The sequence below is a fragment of the Phodopus roborovskii genome, unplaced genomic scaffold, assembly GCF_943737965.1.
Source record: "Phodopus roborovskii unplaced genomic scaffold, PHOROB, whole genome shotgun sequence".
NCBI lineage: Eukaryota > Metazoa > Chordata > Mammalia > Rodentia > Cricetidae > Phodopus > Phodopus roborovskii.
Genome location: NW_026126407.1, coordinates 60062203 through 60082886, shown reverse-complemented (window position 1 = coordinate 60082886; position 20684 = coordinate 60062203). Strand labels below are relative to the sequence as shown.

At 41.1% G+C, this 20684-nt stretch overlaps 1 protein-coding gene across 5 annotated transcripts in view; it reads left to right on the top strand.

Moving 5' to 3' along the window:
- Parn (poly(A)-specific ribonuclease) overlaps positions 1-20684 on the top strand; it is a 163883-nt gene extending 143199 nt beyond the window's left edge. For 2 of the 5 annotated variants that reach the window (XM_051181461.1, XM_051181460.1), the window contains exons 22-23: positions 16021-16214; positions 19915-20684. In XM_051181461.1, the coding sequence (XP_051037418.1) occupies positions 16021-16214; positions 19915-19967 (247 nt within the window). In that variant the 3' untranslated portion in view covers positions 19968-20684. The remainder of the gene's footprint in view (positions 1-16020; positions 16215-19914) is intronic. The other 3 variants (XM_051181458.1, XM_051181462.1, XM_051181459.1) reach the window with 2 other exon arrangements.

Genomic DNA, 20684 nt, shown 5'->3' with positions numbered 1-20684 from the left:
ACATATGCTTCATGCTAAGGATTCAGTGGTGCTCATACAACTTCTCTCTTTCTGTGCCCCCCCCCCCCAGTGCAGACACAGAGAAGTGTGCTCTGTCCCATAGAGTTGACACACAGAGATGTGTGCTCTATCTCATAAAGATGCCTGTCACTACTGTGCAGCTCTGATACAGACATGTCTTAATAAGTGTTAATTTTGATTTTCAAAATCAAATGCTTTCACTAATAAAAAAAAAAAAAAAGAACCCTGGGGCTGGCTAAGAGCACTTGTGCACAAGCATGATGACCCAAGTTCCTCAAAGCCATGCATGTCCGTTCATGTACCTGCAACTTTAGCACCATGAGTGGTCAGGAATAGTGGGATATCTGAAGCTTGCTCATCAGGCAGCCTAGTAGAAGAAATAGCAAGCTCTGGGTTCAGTGAAAGACCCTCTATCAAGGAAATAAGGCATAGACTGATGGAACAGTATACTTGATCCCATCTCGCCTTTACATTGGTGCACCCACATTGCACACACACACAAGGAGAAGTGATAGGAGGTGGGATGAGGAGAGATATTGGTTTGGCTTATGAATGAAGTAAAACTGTCCCATTAGCCCCCTCCTCCCACCCAGATCTTATACAAAGAAACAGTCATGCTGGTGGAGTATGGCTGCAGCGGTGAGTTTTCAAATACAAGAAAGCTTATTCTGGCTCCCATTTGCCTACAGTTTTCTAATTAATTTCACCCTTGAGAGGTGGTTTGAACAATGAGACATTCCTTATTTCTTCTTCATTCCCTTAACTGCCTCTTATTACAAAACACTTTTATCCAGCTGGTTGCCTTTATAATGAATGTAAACCATGTGATATTAGATGTATTTGTCACTTGCCTTCTTGCTTTTTTGGGGAGGGCTTCCACTTATTTGTTTCATCCATTCAGCAAAATGGCAGGAGACTAGTTTTCTGGGCCCTGTGCCAGGTGCTGAAGACTTGAATGTAAGATCCTGGGGGGGGGGGAGGAAAGACAGGAGGGAAAGGAGGGAGAGACAGAAAGAGAGGGGGAGGAAGAGAGAGACAGAGAGAGAGCAAGAGGAAGAACTATAGGTCAAGGATGTAGACTGACATAGTAGTATAAAAGGATGTCCTACAGGCTGTGGGTCTTGGGGCTCTCCAGCAGGGACAGGTGGTCCCTTTAGTGGAGACTTTCAGAACTCTTAGCTCTGAAGAGATGAAAAGGAAGGGATTATAGAGTGTCCCAGAGCACTGAGCTGGAAGTATAGCCACAGTTGTGTTCACCCAACTTTGCAGTTGAGAAGTCACTTCCTCACTAATAATTATTGTTTACAAAGGTAGCATGTGACATGGGACCATTCTGTAAACTGAATGGCAGCTGTAACTATCCTCCTAGACTCCCCCACTGCCTGTCTGCAGTGGTAGAGGCAGTGTGGGCTCAGCTAAGTCAAGACATACTGATAGGAAACAGAAGAGAGGGTCACACGGAAGTGCACATGTTGAGTTAGTTCATTTCCAGTGCTGTATCCATGCAGGAGTTCCTTCCTGATATTTTAGGAACATTATATGTTATTACAAATCATGAGAAAATTCAGTTAGGAAGTGAGGAAAAAAGAAAGATTCTCTAGGAACTACAATGTGAACAGTAAGCATACACATTGCTAGTTCAAAGGTTAGTTCAGAGTTAGGAAGTCGTCAGAGCACAGACAAAACCAGTTGGCACTAGAACCCAGATAAGTTCTTTCAGAGCCAGGGCCAGAATCTGGAGAAAGGCCTTGTTCCTCACAGGTACTGACACCTTGTGAAGTGTGTTTGTCATCCTGACAATGAGTATGTTACCCTGAGAATGAGCAGTGACTCATTTCTCATGAGTGAAAACTCATCAGGTTTTACATTCAGGAACAAATTGTAAAAAAATTCCAGGACTCTTGTTTTGAGAAATGATCAGTTTTGGAAGCAGTCTTCAAATTGGCAATTTGGAAACATATCCAAATGTTATGCCATAGACTCTGGGAGTAATAGGTGAAGATCATGGGATACACTACAGATGTCCAGGGGAAGATGGGTGAAGATCATCATGGGATAGGCTACTGTGAACCCAGCTTGTAGAAAGTATGTTAGGAAAGTTTTAACAGAAAATGTGATCAGGTAGTCACCACTGCCTATAGCTCAAGCATGCACAATGACATAAAGAAATTGTTAAATCATTTTAAAGAGGAAGAGTTAAAGATTCATATTAACCATGCTGACAATCCAATTGTAAAACAACGGTTTTGCCAACAAATAGAGCAGAAAATTCCTCATGATGTTGAGCAAAAGAATGAACAAAATGCATTACTCCATAAATAGAGTGACATTGAGGTAACTTGTAGACCATAGTTAAGAGTTAAAACTATACCCTGTTAGGAGTACCTCAGATAGAGCAAATTTTTTTTCTTTCCTTTAAATAATATTTTATTTTATATTTTATGTGTGTGAGTGTACTACTTGCATGTTTATGCACATGCTTGGTCCCTTGAGGAATCAGAAGAGGGCATTGGATACCCTGAAACTGTTGTTAAACATGGTTGTGAGCCACCATATGGTGTCAAAAATTGAGCCAGAGTCATCTGAAAAGAGCAACCAGTGTTCTTCCTGTCTCCTTTTGAGAATATAATGTTATTCCATCATTTCCCCCTTATCTTTCCTTCCTACAGACTCTCCAAATGTTCCCCTTCTTATTCTCTTTCAAATTCATGGCCCTGTGTTTTGTGTGTGTGTGTGTGTGTGTGTGTGTGTGTTGCACATGAGTGTACACATGCATGCTCAGTTTGTATGTCACTGGTATATTTCTTTTCAGGACTGATCATTTGATATTAGATAACCAAACCTGTTGTTTTTATCTAAATATCAGTTGTTTATTTTTACCAATAAAGACTCAGAAGCCAGATGCTGGGGTGATAGCCTGCTAGCTCAAAGAGGCAGAGAAAGCATCCAGCTGCTTCCTCAAACACATCATCCCAGGGGAAAAAAAATCTCCCATGCCATCACAAACAAAAACTCAAACTCAGTGTCCCTCTCTTCTACTTCCTGTGTCTCTCTATCCATCCTCCTGACTCCCTCTTACTCTGTATGTATTCTGTCCTAATAAACTGGTTGCTTGCTCCACCTCTTGATCTATGATTGACTCTATTTAATCCTGTTTACAATAAGCAGAAAGCTCTTGCATTAAATGTGTGTGTTAGGAAATAGTTGAGCTGGCCCTGGAGATATGAGCGAGTGGTACCTAGATCTGATGGCCTGAAAGCAGAACTGGCCCTGCTCCTTGCTGCAGGCTTGGTAAGCACATTAACTTTTCCTCATCATCACTACCAAGATAAGCTCTCCAGCACTGCCTTGGCTAGCTGACTCAAAGGAGCCTTAGTTTCTTTCAGTACTTTTGTAGGGTTGAGGCCTACTTTGGTGTGTGTGTTGGTGTCTTCCTTGTTCTTTCAGCTCATGTTTGCACAGTCGTGTTGGTGGGATTTTCTGAGTGTTGCTTCTGATATCACAACCTCACAGCAAACTCCCTGATTGTCTGGCTCTTACAATCTTTCCATCCCCTCTTCCTCAATGTACCCTGAGCCTTAGGTGCAGGAGAGTTTTTAGGTGTATCTGTTGCAAAATATTTGTTTACACTTCGTGAAGACTTGTCATTGTGATTGGTTTAATAAAGAGCTGAATGGCCAATAGCTAGACAGAAGAGCATCGGTAGGACCTCCAGGGAAAAAAGGGAACTCTGAAAGAAGAGAGGCAAGGAGACACCAGCCCCAGTGAGATGGGGAAAAGCCTAAGCTAGAGCCAACATAATTAATAAGACTCTGTGTCATTATTTACAGGTTGGTGTTGCAAGATCGTCTGACAAGAAAGCTTACTACATGTATCCATTAGGACTGAGATCCACAACTCTGCATTTTGATTGGTTGTGGTTTTCTGGACTGGTTTCTGTCTGTTTCACTGAAAATATTCCTTAATGAGGGGTGAGGATTGCACTTACATATGTGAATAGTGAACAAATGTTTAAACTGTAGTTAGGAATTATGCTGCTTTAGTGAAGTAGTGATTGTAGGTTCTCCTCTAAGATCCATGGTGTCACTGGTCCTGCAGCCAGTGTTCTTAACTGCTAGCCATCTTTTCAGTCCTGTGGGTAAAGGTTTATTAAATACTATAACATGTCCCATCCAAGAAAAATACTAATAAACCGAGTTTACATTAAATAAGGATGATATGCCCCAACATCTCTGTGATTTACTTCCATAAATTCAACACACTAAAAAATAATTGAGCCCTTAATCACAGCACTCACATTATTGTGAGTTCAGTGCCAGCCTAGTATACATAGAGAGTCAGGCCAACCAGGGCTACATTGTGAGACCCTGTCTCTAAATCAGTAAGTAAGAAAGGATGGACTGTGTCTAAGGAAGGACACTTATGGTTGACCACTGTCCTCCATATATATTCATACATATGTGTGCACATATACACAAACACGCATAGAAATAATAAAAGAATGCTATAATCTAGCAAAAATATTTGCTAAGTCTATGTCCAGTGAACTAATTGTCTTTATTTCTAAATATAAAGAACCCATACATTCATAATAAGAAAAGTCAATTTTAGAGTGGGGGATAGCATACGAGAAGCCCTAGGTTCAGTCTTACACTATCAGAAAGGAAGAAAAGAAAGACAATTTTTTGAAAAGGTAAAGGTAGAACAGCAGATACTTCTTGGGGAGATCAAAAAGTGGACATCGAGTAGCATAGCAGCTTCCTGGAGTAAAGCAAACATGCTTTAAAAAAACAAAAACAAAATAAAAAACCACTATGTTCTCCTGTCACTCTGGAATCCTACTTCAAGATATTTTTCCTAAAATATATTCACAACAAAGCTGTTTCGTTAACATCTATAATAATTTATAGAATTTTTTAGATGTTGGAAGCAACCTATGTGTCAACAAATGGTGATGCAGCTACAGTGAAACACATAAGCAATTTAAATAGACCTATAACCCCTAACAAAATAGAAGCTGTCATCAAAAGTCTCCCAATCAAAAAAAAAAAAAAAAAAAAAAAAAATAGCCCAGGGCCAGATGGTTTCAGTGCAGAATTCTACCAGAAATTGAAAGAAGAGCTAATATTAATACTCCTCAAATTGTTCCACACGATAGAAGCAGAAGGATAATTGCCAAACTCTTTCTATAAGGCTACAATTACCTTAGTACCCAAACCACTCAAAGACACAACTAAGATATCAAACTATAGACTAATATCCCTCATGAACATTGATGCAATAATACTCAATAAAATACTGGCAAATAGAATCCAAGAACATATCAGAAAAATCATCCACCATGATCAAGTAGGCTTCATCCCAGAGATGCAGGGATGGTTCAACATAAGAAAATCCATTAATCTAATTCACCACATAAACAAACTGAAAAAGAAAAACCACATGATCATCTCACTAGATGCTGAAAAAGCTTTCAACAAAATTCAACGGCCCTTCATGATAAAGGTCTGGAGAGGTCAGGGATAGTGGGAACATACCTAAACATAATAAAGGCAATGTATAGCAAACTGACAGCCAACATCAAACTAAATGGACAGAAACTCAATGTGATTCCTCTAAAATCAGGAATAAAACAAGGTTGTCCACTCTCTTCATATCTCTTCAATATTGTACTTGAAATTCCTGCTAGAGCAATAAGATAACAAAAGGAGATCAAGGGGATACAAATTGGAATGGAAGAAGTCAAACTTTTGATATTTGTAGATATGATAGTTTGCATAAGTGACCCGAGAATTCTACCAGGGAACTCCTACAGCTGATAAACACCTTCAGCAAAGTGGCAGGATACAAGAGTGACTCAAAAAAAAAAAAAAAAAAAAAAAAAATCAGATTCAGTGCAATCCCCATCAAAATCCCAGCACAATTCTTCACAGACCTTGAAAGAACAATACTCAACTTATAAGGAAAAACAAAAGACTCAGGATAGCCAAAACAACCCTGTAGAGTAAAGAAACTTCTGGAGGTATTACCATCTCTGACTTCAAGCTCTACTATAGAGTTATGGTAATGAAAATAGCTTGGCATTGGCACAAAAACAGACAGGTAGATCAATGGAATCAAATAAAGACCCTGATATTAACCCACACATTTATGAAATACCTGACTTTTGACAGAGAAACTAAAACTACACAATGGAAAAAAGAAAGCATCTTCAACAAATGGTTGGATGTGGACATGTAAAAGATAGATGTAATAGATCCATATCTATTGCCATGCACAAAACTTAAGTAAAAATCGATCAAAAACCTCAACATAAATCCAGCCACACTCTTAGAAGAGGAAGTGGGAGGTACCCTTGAATGAATTGGCACAGGAGACCACTTCCTGTACATAATATCAGTAGCACAGACACTGTGATCGACAATTAATAAATGGGACCTCCTAAAACTGAGACAAAAGGCAACCCATAGAGTGTGAAAAGACCTTCACTAACCCCATGTCTGATGGAGGGCTGATTTCCAAAATATACAAAGAACTCAAGAACCTAGTCACCAAAACACCAAATAATTCTATTAAAAATTGGGGTACAGAACTAAATAGGAAATTCTCAATAGAGGAATCTAAAATGGCTGAAAGACACTTAAGAAATTGCTCAACATCCTTACCCATCAGGGAAATGCAAATCAAAACAACTCTGAGATACCATCTCACACCCATAGGAATGGCTAAAATGAAAAACACCAACAACAGTTTATGCTGAAAATTGATTTTTTTTTCTCACATAATATATCCTGATTACATTTTCCATTCTCTGTACTCCAGCTTCCTTCCCATCATCCCTTCCATCTGAATCTACTCCCTGATGGGGGATGTCCTTCTGTAAATATGTTTCTCTTATTGGTTAACAAATAAAACACTGATTGGCTAGAAGAGGTGAGAAAATAGGTGGGGCTAGGAGAAGAGGATAATGATAGGGAGAGAGAGAGGCAGAGGTGCACTGGGAGGAGATGCCATGTTGCTGAAAGAGTAACATGCTGGATTACAGGTAAGCCATAGCCTCGTGGCAATACATAGGCCTCTATGGTTAGCTATTGACAAGCTCTATTCTCTGATCCCCAGACAGGTTTTGTTTGTGTATGAGCTGAAGCTGAGAAGGAATTAGAATGGGTAGAAAAGAGGATACTAGAAGCACATGTGGACCGTGTGGATCCAAACCTAGACTGTATTCTGGTTATATTACCATCTAGAGAATATCCTTCAGGGATTTTGATGCAGAGAGAAGATATCATATTAGAATGGATATTCCTACCACATAAACAGAATAAAAAACTAAAAACATATATAGAAAAGATCTCTGACTTGATTATAAAAGGTAAATTAAGACTTCGTCAGCTAATAGGAAGGGACCCAGCAGAAATTATAGTACCTTTAACTAATGAGGAAATTTCTTCCTTATGGAAAGATAACGAATATTGGCAGAGAGCTTGCAGTAACTTTTTGGGAACAATTAGCAACAACTATCCCAAAACTGAGAGAATCAAATTCATAAAGAAAACGATTTGGATTCTTCCACGCATTGTAAGAAAAACACCTATTTCTGGAGTTCATACATTCTACACTGATGCAAATAAATCAGGTAAGGCAGGATATAAATCAGGAAATATTAGCAAAGTGGTTCAAAGCCCTTACAATTCTGTACAAAAGGCAGAATTGTATGCCATTCTCATGGTACTTATGGATTTTAAAGAACCCCTCAATATAGTTACTGACTCTCATTACGCAGAGAGAGTCGTTTTACACATTGAGACTGCAGAATTTATTCCTGACACATTTCCTTTCTATTTTTCATTAGAAAACAAACAGGCTTCTAAGGGATAGTCATCATAAAATAAAATAAGGTAAAAACTAACACATTAGAATAGGACAAAACTAACAAACACAATGAAAAGAACCCAAGAAATGGCACAAGAAACAGTTACGAACACGGAGATTCATTAGTTCACACACAGACATCCCATAAAACACTAAACTGGAAGCCATAACATACATGAAATGGACTGACAGTGTAAAAAGAGAAAAATAAATCATGTAAGCAAACTTTAAAAATAAGATGAAATTGGAGTGGGGGATGACATAACATTATGAGAAAAGGAACCCCCCAAAATGCCATTAAGTTTCATTTGCTGTTGGCCATCACTGCTGGGCATATAGCCTATACCCTTAAGAGTAGTTTGTTTCCCTAGTTAGACTCCCTTGGAGGAAACTAAATTTTCATTTGCAAGTGGTTTTCAATTAGAGGCTGCTTCTGGATTAGGGATAAGAGAATGTGCCCATCACTCCTCTCAGCTCTAGGATTCCATCTGGTGCAGACTACTGTTGGCCCTTTGCATGCTGCCTCAGTCTCTGAGTTTTGGTCCTATTGTGTTTAGAAGGCCTTGTTTTCTTAGGGTTCTCCATCCTTTCTGGTTCTTACACTCCTTCTGCCTCCTCTTCCACAGGATTCCTTGAACCTTGAAGGGAAGGATTTGGTGGAAACATCCCATTTAGGGCTGAGGGTCCCAAGGTCTCTCACTCTGCATATGTCTGGCTGTGGGTCTCTTTATTTGTTGTTCCCATCTCCTGCAGAGGAAGCTTCTCTGATGATGGTTGAGCAAGGCATTTATGAATACAGCAGAATGTCATTAGGAGTCATTTTATTGCTACATTCTTTTAATAGAACAGTATTATTTGTATTTACCCTCGGTCTCTGGTTTCAGGTTCTTAGTCACCCAAGCAGTGTCATGGAGTAGATTTTTAGTCAAATCAGGTATTGTTGGTTACTCTCACAAGCTTTGTTACAGCATGGCACTAGCACATCCTGCAGGCAGGACACCATTGAAGATCAAAGGATTTGTGGCTGGTTGGTAGAGTGCAGAATCCCTTCCTGTACCAAGGCACTAGAGCATAGGGGTGAAGCTCTATATAGGCACCAGCTTGACTTCTCCATGTTCAGTGAGCTGTGTGGGTGTTGTCTGCAAAGGTAGAGCCTTGCAGTCAGTTTGAGGAGAGCAACTTATTTATTTTCATGGCAACATCCTGGGTTATTTGGGGGTTCCCATGAGACACTCTGGCAAACAACTCAGTTAGATGTAACTCATTCCTTGTACTGGAAGCCTCATTTGGTGACAAAAGTTGTCCAATTAGGGTTCTGTCTACCCCATTATTTGGTTATTTTTTTAGACCACCTTTGCTTATATATGTATTTTAAGAAGCTTTCACTGTGTTACATTTTCATACTACCCATCAAGTGGCCATTAATATTAGCTGTCTCTCCCCCATGTTCCCTTCTTTAGCCCCCGTTCCTTCTCTTCTCAAATTGATCCTCCTGTTCCAGCTACTCCTTCTTTCCCCCCATGTCTGTCTATTCTATTTCTCCTTCCTAACAAAAGCTGTCTATTGCTACAGCCTTTTAATACAGTTCATGTTGAGTGATCCCCAACTTCATAACCGTAATTTTGCTACTATGCAAAATTATGCAGGATATCCAATATACAACCCCTGCTCGGGTTTGCAATCCACCAGTTGAAAAGTGCTGCTCTAATCCCTTACTCCATACTCACCCTTTGAGGTTATCATTGACCTTATAGCTATGAGCAAATACATACTCCATTTGTCTGAGATACCTTACCCAGGATGATTTTTTTTCCTAGTTTTATCTTTTGCATGAAAATTTCATGATGTTATTTTTTTTTAACAGCTGAGCAATACTCCACTGTGGAAATGTACCACATTTTCATTATCCACTGTTCTGTTGAGGAATATCTAGGTTGTTTCAAATTTTTGGCTGTTATGAATAGAGTAGCAATGAACATGGTGGAGCACATGTTGTTGTGGTAGGATGGAGCATCCTTTGTATGTATGCCCAAAAGTGGTATGCTGGTCTTGAGATAGGTCAATTTTCATTTTCTTGAGGAACCACCACAGTTGTTTTCATAGTGGCTGTACAAGTTTGCACTCCTACCAGCTTCCTTGCCACCATGATCTGTCACTTATCTTATATTTTCCATTCTGACGGGTGTAAGATAGAATCTCAAAGTTGTTTTGATTTGCATTTCCCCAATGGATAAGGATGTTTAACATTTTTAAGTGTTTCTTGCCCATTTGAGAGTCCTCTGTTACCTCATTTTAAAAATTGGATTATTTGGTTTGTTCATGTCTCGTTTATTGAGTTCTTTATATGTTTTGGAGATTGGCCCTCTGTCAGATGTGGAGTTGATAAAAATCTTTTCCCATTCTGTAGGCTCCCTTTTTGCCCTGTTGATGGTGTTCTTTGCCTTACAAAAGCTTTTCAGTCTCATGAAGTCCCATTTATTAATTATTGATCTTAGTCCCTATGCAATTGGTGTTCTGTTCAGGAAGTTGTCTCCTGTGCCAATGAGTTCAAGGCTACTCCCCACTTTTTCTTCTGTCAGGCTCAGTATATCTAGTTTTAGGTTGAAGTTTTTGATCCACTTGGGCTTGAGTTTTGTACAGAGTGGTAAATGTAGACCTATTTAGATTCTTCTACATGCAGCCATCCAGTTTGACTAGCACCACTTGTTGAAGATGCTATCTTTTTTCCATTGTGTATTAAATCAGGTGTTCATAGGCATGTGGATTTAGTCTGGGTCTTCAATTTGATTCCATTGATCATCATGTTTTTGTTTTTTTGTGTGTGTGTTTTGTTTTGTTTTGTTTTTTTGTTTTTTTTGTTTGTTTGTTTGTTTTGTTTTTGTGCCAATACCATGCCAGCAGCTCTTTTGCTACTTAGATTGCTTTTGGTAGGATGACCATTTTTACTATATTAATATTGCCATTCCACTAACATGGGAGATCTTTCCATCTTCTTCAGTTTTCAATGTCTTTCTTCAGTGACTTAAAGTTTTTATCATACAAGTTCTTTCACTTGCTTGGTTAGAGTTACCCCAAGATATTTCACATTTTTTGAGGTTATTGTGAAAGGTAATGTTTCCCTGATTTCTTTCTTGGTCTATTTGCCACTTATATAGGATGGCTACTGTTTTTATGAGTTAATTTTGTATTCAGCTACTTTGCTGAAACTCCTATCATCTGTAGGAGTTTCCTGGTGGAATTTTTAGGCTCACTTATGAATACTATTATATTACCTACAAATAAGTTTTATGAGTTAATTTTGTATTCAGATACTTTGCTGAAAGTGTTTATCTTCTGTACTAGTTTCCTGGTGGAATTTTTAGGCTCACTTATGTATACTATTATATTACCTACAGATAAGTATATTTTAACTCCTTTCCAAGATCCCCTTGATCCCTTTTACTTGTCTAATTGCTCTAGCTAAGACGTCAAGTACTATATTGCATAGGTATGTAGAAATTGAACAGACTTGTCTTGGTTGGTTTTTGTGTGTTACCCAGGCTGTTGTTGAGCTCACTGTGTAGCTTAGGCTAGCCCCAAGTTCTACCAAATCTGCACCCTCCCACCTCATCATCCCTCTGGAATTTTTTTCTTCATATATCATCAGTTTTGTCTCTTCTGGAATTTCATAATAAATGCCAATGTGAAGTTCCCACACTGTTATATGAAGTTCCCATCATCTGCTTGGAACTGTTTTTGTGGGGTTCACCTAGTGAATATTTTGCTAACTCCTCACTTGTTAATGCTCTCATGTGTTTCACAGTAAGAACACACCTCACTTGTCTAAATAAGAAGGAAAATCATTAGGGAAAGCCAGGCAGAGCCCTGGGGCATGGAGGACAAGGAGCACTACACAGAATATGGGTGCATGGTATTTGAGGGAGTAGGGCCAAGGGAGCAGTCACTTTGCATAAACAGGAACAATAAAGCAGGAGGCACAGAATGGTCTTGTACTGTGGAAATGGCATTTGGTGGACAGTCTGTGTCTGAGCCAGGGAAGGAGGAGATGAGAAAAGAGCTGGTCCTAGAGGCTGTGCAGGTGGAAAATCAAAGATGCCTTTGAGCTGGGAGTCCTTGCTCACACTTCCAATGTGTGGAAACACTGGCAGACTTTAAAAGGAGTAAATCTGTAAAGGGACTGAGACTGGAGAGAGGTAGAAAGGCTGAGATTCATCAACTAAGACGAACCTCAGAGACCAGGTTGTCAGAGACCAGGGGAAAGCTGTGTGACCATGGTGGTAACCTGCTGGGGAGAGCCAGCAGGAGTGTTTGAATAGGACTCAAGATCTTTTTTGCTTGATCACATGGCTGCCATACAGTCAAGATTTATAAATTTGACTTCATGAATATAAAAATTTTGTATATGGCAGCTCCTGAGAGAATTTGGTAATCATGGGGATACTGGATGAGCAAGGACTAGAACACTGAAGAATTAAACACACTGTTTCATCTCCAAGCTGAGAGCCTGGAGAAAGGATGTTCCCACAGATGAGCCATTGTTACATGGCCAAGATGGCCTTTTCCTTGTGTTACTGAGCTGAATTCTCCTCTCGTTTCTTTCCTCCTTTCTTTCTTCCACTTCTTTTGCATTTGAGTGTTAAATGGCCCTACAAGCTCATGTGGTGCACTTGGTCACTTGTTTGTGGTAATTAAAGATTGTGTGTGTGTGTGTGTGTGTGTGTGTGTGTGTGTACATACATGTGAGAGTATAGTGCCCTTGGAGGCCAGAGATCTTGGATTCCCCAGAGGGGAATCTAGCAGTTGTGAGCTGCTAGATAGGGTTTCTGCGAACTAAACTGGGGCCTCTTTTGTTTGTGGCATGAGACAGACTAGCTGGACCTGGCACTCAAAGTTTTTGTGTGCTTTATGTCTTTGCTACACAGTAAGTTCTTCACCCCTGGCATCTCCCAGCCCACACCCTAGACTCATCTTTCCTCCATTGTGTGCTCATCTGCACCCCAGCAGCACATTCACTGGCTTGTTTGTCATTACCCTGTATTCTTTGTCTTTGCTCATTCATCCACTGCTGACACACTCAGTTCTTCTCCAGTTCTCACCACACCCCATAGGACTGAAGGTAACAGCCACATGAGGTGTTCTTTCACACCTTATGTTTTTGCGTTTTTGTTACTGGAAACAGATGCATAGGCATTCCTGGTTTATCATTTTCAGTCTTTTCTTGAAACTGATCTTTATATCTTATAGTATAGTCACTTGGTTTCTTATACTTAAACATTCCATTGCTTTGCCATATTCTGCAGTTAGAAATGACATGGTAATGAATGACACACACAAATTTTTACATTTTCTGTTTTTGCATTGTTGAAGGTTTATCTTTTGAACTCTTAGAAGCAAGCTCTTTGGCTTGAAGAGTATCCACTTGTTTTGTTAGGTGCCCCCATCTCCCTGGCAGAACGTTGCATTCTCATTCTCATGCATGAAAGTGCCCATCCTCATCATCTCACAGAATAGATCAACAATTATGTGGATATTTTTGCTGACCTAGTGGTGAGAGATCACAGTTCAGCATTGTACTTTTGCATCACAAACATGTTTAAGGAGTGTGTGCAAATGTGTGTATTACAGTTTTCTTTTATGTTTCGATATTTCTATGTTAGCAACATCAACCTTTATTTGAGATATATGTGGTCAGTATTTTATCCTGCTTTATTATTTTTCTTTTTTTGCTTTACTCACACAACTACCATACACAAAATTTTTATATTCATGAAGTCAAACCTACAAATCTTGACTGTATATGGGTAGCAAATCATAACAAGGACAGCATCTTCCATACGTAGGCTATCGAAATTCACCAGGTTTTCTTCTAGTACTTCTAACCTTACATTTTTTACATTTAAATATTTGTCCATCATGCACTTACATGAATAGTGTAAGAAGCCTTCCATTTGTCTTTTCTCACTTGTCTTAACAGCAATTTGAGAAAGTCCATCCTTGCTGAAATAATTTGTGTCAGCTCACACACACACACAAAAAAATAACAAACACACAAATTTGGTGGTAGGCTGAGCATGGTGGTGCTTGTAAATGATTACAGTACTCAGAAAAGTGAGGCAGAGGAAATTAGAGTGAAAGGCATTTTGGCTTACACATTAAGAGATTATCTCAAAAAACAAAGATATAATATCTTTGAGGAGCTTTTTTTTTTTTTTTTTTTTTTTTTGTCTTTTTAAAGATTAGATAGTTTCAGAAAATTTAAACAATTCAGAAACTCATAAACAAATCACTAACCCATTAGGACTTCCCCATGCTACAAAGAAAAGAGGTGTGGTCATTTTCTCTGGGCTTTGAGTTCTGGGGTCTGGTGGCTTAAGATCATAATGTTTAACAAAATGTAGCTGGATCTATTAAAGGCACATGCCTTTAGTCTCAGCACTCAGGAGGCATCTTAAGGCCGTCCTGGTCTTCAAAGTGAGTTCCAAGACAACCAGAGCTACATAAGAAACCCCATCCTAAAAAACAAAAATTCATAAAACACAAAGTCCAGAAACAGACCCAGGTACTCACAGATATCTAGTAGAGGTAGCATCAATAGCATGAGGATAAGGGCTAAGCTTTTTCCTTCTGTCAGAAGGAGCATGGGGATGGAACTCAGGTCTTGTGGCAGGTGCTAAGCCTTCTCCCTGCCGCTATTACCAGTTTTTTGTTTTGTTTTGTTTGTTTTTTAGTTTTTCAAGATAGGGTTTCTCTGTGTAGCTTTGTAGACCAGGCTAGCCTCAAACCCACACAGATCCACTTGCCTCTGCTTCCCAAATGGGCCACCACTGCCCTGCCTGTTATTACCAGTTTTAAAGCCATGAATAGCAATGAATTTTTAACAATGACCTCCTTCCCAAAAATGTTGCTATTGACATCTTCCTTTTTCTTCACAGACTTTTAGCTGTATTTAGTTAGGCTAAGTGGCACATGCTTGTGCTTCTCGCATTCAAGAGGCTGAGGCAAGAGGTTCATGAGTTCAAGAGCAGCCTAGGATAGAGTAATACACTGCCTGAAAACAACAAAAAGTTAAAAACAAAAACAAACCACCTGTGTAATTGAGGTGAAACAGGCCAACCGTCAGAGGTAAAGCTGGCATGACCTTCCTCCTCACACAATCTAGAGGACTGGTTTGACCCCCCCCCTCAAAGTGTAGAGGGCTGACATGACCCCTCCCCACACAGGCTGACTGTCTAGAGGGCTGTCAAATACAGAGGAGATGGGAGGACCATGGAGGAAAAGAATTGGCTAGCCAAAGTTTTGACTTAAATGTCTGTAGGTGATATTTTCTAGGGAAGCTAATAGGACTAAGTTTAACTCTCTTCTCTCCCTGCTCATGCTGTTCTCTGTACTGAATGTTTCCCTTAAGTAGAATGCTTTGGTTTTTTTTTTAAATACTTTCCATCACTTAAAAAAAAATGTATTTACAAGACCCATTTCTAGGAGACAGTACTTATTGACCACATGGTCTAGCTTTCATCAAGTTTCATCTAAGGAAATGTATTTTCTTGAGGAAAATAAGACATATAATGTAGCTTAATTCAATATGTCAAATCCTATAAAGCCTTAAAAAGAAAACCAGTTTTCATTATAAGCTTAATAGTTCACCTATTTACAGAATGACATCGCCTATCAGTTCAGCCTTTTAGAGGAGAAGAGAATTACATGTAATCAGGATGTGTTCTGTAGCTATTCACGTTTCATGCAAAAGCAGCTGGAGCAAGAGTTCTTCCATCTGGGACTACATCAGCAGCAGGTTCTGAAGGTGCTTTGCTCTCTTTTGGTTCAGTGCCATCAAAGCTCTGATCCTGTCGTCATAGCTGTACTCCTCATTCCTCTGTTGCAGTAGCTTTATTGAGGTGCAGCCAGGGTTTTTTCTGTGAAGAGTTGCTAATGCTAAAACAGCTCATCTTTGCACTGTGTGCACAGTGTCCTGTATAGCCTGCCCCTGACTAGTTTGCCCTAGATCAAGCCTGGGTTCCAGTGCTGTCCACCAGTGACAGGTTAATAGGATTTTGATAATTGAGACATTTTCATTAGTCCCTCTTAAGCTCCTAACACCACTCATGTTGTACACCTTGTACATTGCAGCATCACAGCAACTGGCATGGTTGGAAAGAGAAATCTGAGTCCTGACCCAGGGGAAGCTGGCTTGGAGGACAGAGAATTGGAGGAGATATCTGACTCTGAGCTTGAACAGATAGATTCCTGTGCAGACCCCTTCCCAGAGGGAAGAAAAAAGGCCAAGAAGGTAAAAAGAATGAAGAAAGAACTTTCCTTGGAAGGTTGGTATTGGTCTGACTAACTTTGATCATGGGCTGCTTCAGGCTTCAGGAGGCTTATATTTGGGGAACAGAATAATAGCTGGGCTTCACTTGAGGGCAGACACATGTGATAATCCATGGAGCTGTTGTCTGTAGCAGTAATGAAAGCAGCTCTTTCATGGTTGTGACGGATTACTTGGCCCAACAATTTAAGGGAGGAAAAGCTTGTTCGGACTCAGTTCAGTAGGATGGCAGCGATGCTTCTCTCTGTGTAGCTAGAACAGGGGTCAGCTGCACAGCAGTCCATGCTTCTTTGGGTAGTGGCAGATAGGAAGTGGAGGGAGCCAGGCCAGAACCAGGGTTGGCTTAACCTTCAAAGAGCTGATTCCACCACCTGCCACTTCCTAAAGGCTCCACAACCTTCAAAGTAACACACATACAGGAACTGAGAGACAAGCAATGAATTTTAATCTGAGAGGCTGGAACAAACCCTGGTTCTGGCACACAAAACCCGCTGAGGACTCTTCGTGAGAAGTAGTTAGGCTGTTTTCTTCCTTCCTTCCTTCCTTCCTTCCTTCCTTCCTTCCTTCCTTCCTTCCTTCCTTCCTTCCTTTAAGATGTATTTATTATGTATACAGTGTTTTGCCTGCATGTGTGCCTGCAGGCCAGAAGAGGGCACCAGATCTCATTATAGATGGCTGTGAGCCACCATTGTGGTTGATGGGAATTGAACTCAGGTCCTCTGGAAAAGCAGCCAGTGCTCTTAACTTCTGAGCCATCTGTCCAGCCCCAGACCATTTTCATAATTCTCCTCTGCACCATGTTATCAAGGTATTACATGTGTATTCCCTGTAGCCCCGATGTTTAAGATATGCATTTAGATTTGCATAGAAGCAACTCCTTATGTTCTGTATCAGTAGCAGACTTGACACTGTTCCCAGGGACACTCTGGAATCCTGATTTGATTCACAAACAGAATTATATAAGAAGCTAAGGAAATGGGAAATTAGCATGTGTTCAGAGCCTAGGTATGCCAGACTCTATAGTGGGAGCCTTATTTCACTTGATTTTTATGTCTTTTCAAAAGCCTTGAAAGGGGGAACCATCACGCTTGCAGTGATCCAGGCTCCAAGCTCTGAGAACTTAGGGAAGTGTGAGAAGTAGAACCAGGGGACCCAGGCCAGCCTGAGCCAGCTCTGCCTTTGCACTTTACACTTGCCTCAAACAGCCAGTGCCTACAGACCCTAGAGTTGGATTGAGTTGGATGGCTTCTCGTCACTAGTGTCTGCTCTGAGGGATATCAGGAAGCAGGCACCCAAAGTGCTGCTCCCCGTGTGCTTGGTTACATATGGGACAGGCCCGAATGCTTGGAAGCTCTGTCCTTAATTCTTATCACTGTCTACTTTCTGACTAAGAACACAGAGGCTTCTGGAGTCTGCCTGAGGTCCCAGACCCCTGAAATCTCTGCAGCAAAGAAGCCAGCCCGTGCTTTCACCCAGGGCCTGTTTGTGTGCTCAGGATGAGGAGACAATGGCCTAGATGTACTTCTCCTTCTTTGTGTCACTTGTGGACAATGGCCTTGATTAACAATCAACAGTGAGATAGAGCAATGCTAGGCAATAGGTATGACCATGTCCTAGCCATAACCCTGACCTTTCCACTCTGCCTGTGTCCTGATCTGTAAAGAGTTTGCTGAATTTCACCAAAATTACCAAAAATCCACAAGCAATAAAAGATACACCTAGGCATTGTCTGCATGTGCTGCAGCTTCATTTTAACAGAAACTGCAGTCCTGGTTGCAGCTGTTCATCTCCAGCCCTCATCATCACAGTCTCTAAAATATTCAGATTAAAAGGCCAGGCTTGACAGTATATGCCTGGAATGACTGCATTTGGAAGGCTGAGACCAAAGGATCCCCATGACTTGTCTATACAGGGAGTTAAGTGAAGCCAGTCTCCAAAAAATAAAAACATATAGTTATACAATACATTAATAAATTAATTTCTTTTGTAGTTTTCATCATTTTAAGTGAAAACTTTGCATCAGTTATTTAGGGTTTTAAACTTAGGCATTTTCCCTCCTATTGAAGCAACACTGTCAGTGCTGAACATGTGAACTAGAAACAAAAGTAAATTTTGTGCTTCTTTGTCAGTAATGCAAAAAGAAATGCCATAGCAGAGACACCTTGGCATTGAATTGGAGGATGTGGTGGCAGTGGGCTTTTTCCTGAAGCCCCTGACTACTTGGCAGAACTTGCTGGACCCTCCACCATCTTGGTTTAAGCATTCAGTCCTGTTTGTGTCTGCAAGCTTGGCCTGGGTAATCAGAGGCTGAACCGGTTGAGTTAACCAGTCTTGTTGCTTACTTTGAGTAAGACCTGTCATGAAGGAGTGCAAAGAGGTCCTGAAAGTGCCAAGAGTGGGACTTCAGATTCTGCTGGTGGTGGGGGCTTTGTGCAGCATTAGGGAGCATGTGGTGCGGTATCTGCCCGACAACTTCAACAGTCAGTTCTGTGAGTACCAGCCTTAGTGCTGCAGGAAGGCTGACACCTAACAGGTGGCCAGCCTGTTTTACAGATAGTGTGTATGTAGCAGAAGCAGAACCACTGGGTGTAATGCATACAGATGCCACACAGAATGGTATCACTTACTATCCTAGATATACAGGGAGCTAAATACCAGATGTCCTCCCATATGATGAAAGTACCTAAATAATTGGAACAATAGCTATTTGCTGGGCTTCTACTGTCCATCGGGATATGTCTATCCTCAGAACATCTTTTGGCATCTTGCCAGGTTCTGTAACTACACAGTAAAGCTCAGAGGCTGTTACTATAGAGAGGAGACAAGTTTGTGGAGTTTACTCTTGAGCAGTTAGAGCCCACAGCCTTGGCACTGCCTGTTCTCTGTCTGCCTTGGTGGCAGACCAGGAAGCTTTCCATTATGAACATGCTCTTCCTCAACTCAGTCTACACTCAAGCCAGACTAGATGCTGTACTTTGCATACCAATCCAGCTGTATTGTCACTGTCACCCCCACCACTGTTATACAAGTGGCAGAAGTGGAAGACTTTCTGACCTACAGGAAACCTGTCTGTCTGTAACTGAGCCAGAGGAGGGCTCAGTCTGCATCACTGCCTCAGCAAAACCACAGTTGCTCTTGCTGTCCTGGGACCCATGGGCCTCACTGACTTGCTGCCCCTGGTGTTTCTCCTGTAGGTACCAGCTGCTCCCCCTCTCATGGAAACCCAGGTTGTTGCTGCTCTACTGAGGAGCTTAGTGCTTGTTCCAAACTTGCCTCAGGCATTTGGTAGACTTTAAGTCCCTTACCTTTTTATGTCTGTTCTTTCACCACTATCATGGGGACAGGGATGGCTACCTGGTAGGCTTTTATGAAGTATGTGAATTAAATGTCCAGCTTGGTCTCCAGCAGAGAATGCTGCTGCATGCACAGTGAGAAGGTCGTGAAGTGCTTACATCCCAGGTCCTGTCTGTGAGCAGAGGCAGTCAAAGCAGGTCAGGAGGTCTGCCACCTTCCTAAAGGTTCCTGTGGCTTCCCCTTCATGTGCTGGGTTTGTCCTCAAGTCCAGGACCTTCCTGTGTACCAGTCCTTTCCTGCTTGTCTGAAGTTGTACACAGGGTGCTGTCAGTGCTAGCCAACAATGTTCCCCTAATGACTGTCCATGTCCTTAATCTGTTTTTTCCTTCCCCCACCCCCACCAGGAACTGTGGAAGATAGCCCTGCCATGCTCTTTGAAGTCCCCGATACATGGTAGCGGAGACCAGGGTGGAGCACACTGAGCATGCTGCTGCTGAGAGAAGGCTAGCCTATCCTGCCTGTTTGGAAGCCATACTGTATTCACTTAATCAAATGAGGCATGAGAGGGCTTTGGAACTGAGTTTATATCCTAGGAAAGATACCTTTTACTTTTTTGGCTATCTCTTTCTTCCCTTTTCATCTAAAATGACCATTGGCACCTGTCATGGTTGAGTGCTGTTGCAAGTATGTGTGGTTATTAACTAATTAATTCCTGTTCCTGGGTAACCTGTCCTGGCTGATGAGCATTGGCAAGCCCACCCAAGGAGGAAGTCAGCTGGGAAACATGCCAGGACAGCCAGATTCCAGGGTGTTCTGGTCATATTCATGTTGAGCTCCACCCTGCCTGGAGATATGTGAACATCCCTCTATTCAGCCTGTGGTGCCATCACAGGTCATGGTCACTGGCTCCCAGTGAGTAAGTGGTTGTATCCCCTGCTTCCCACCATCACTGCCTAGAAACAGCAGTCAGGCTTGTCTTTTCAATAGAAATTTTCCCAAGCTTACCCAAGGTCATCTCAACAGACACCCAGGCTTTGAGAGCACATTATTTCAAGTTACTTTCAGATATGAGTCTGTCATGGGTAGCATGTGAGTGAGAATCTGGAGTTTCTGTTCCTGTGCACAGATTCATGGTGCATGGATTCATGGTGAAGTGGCTTGTTTTTACTATGTA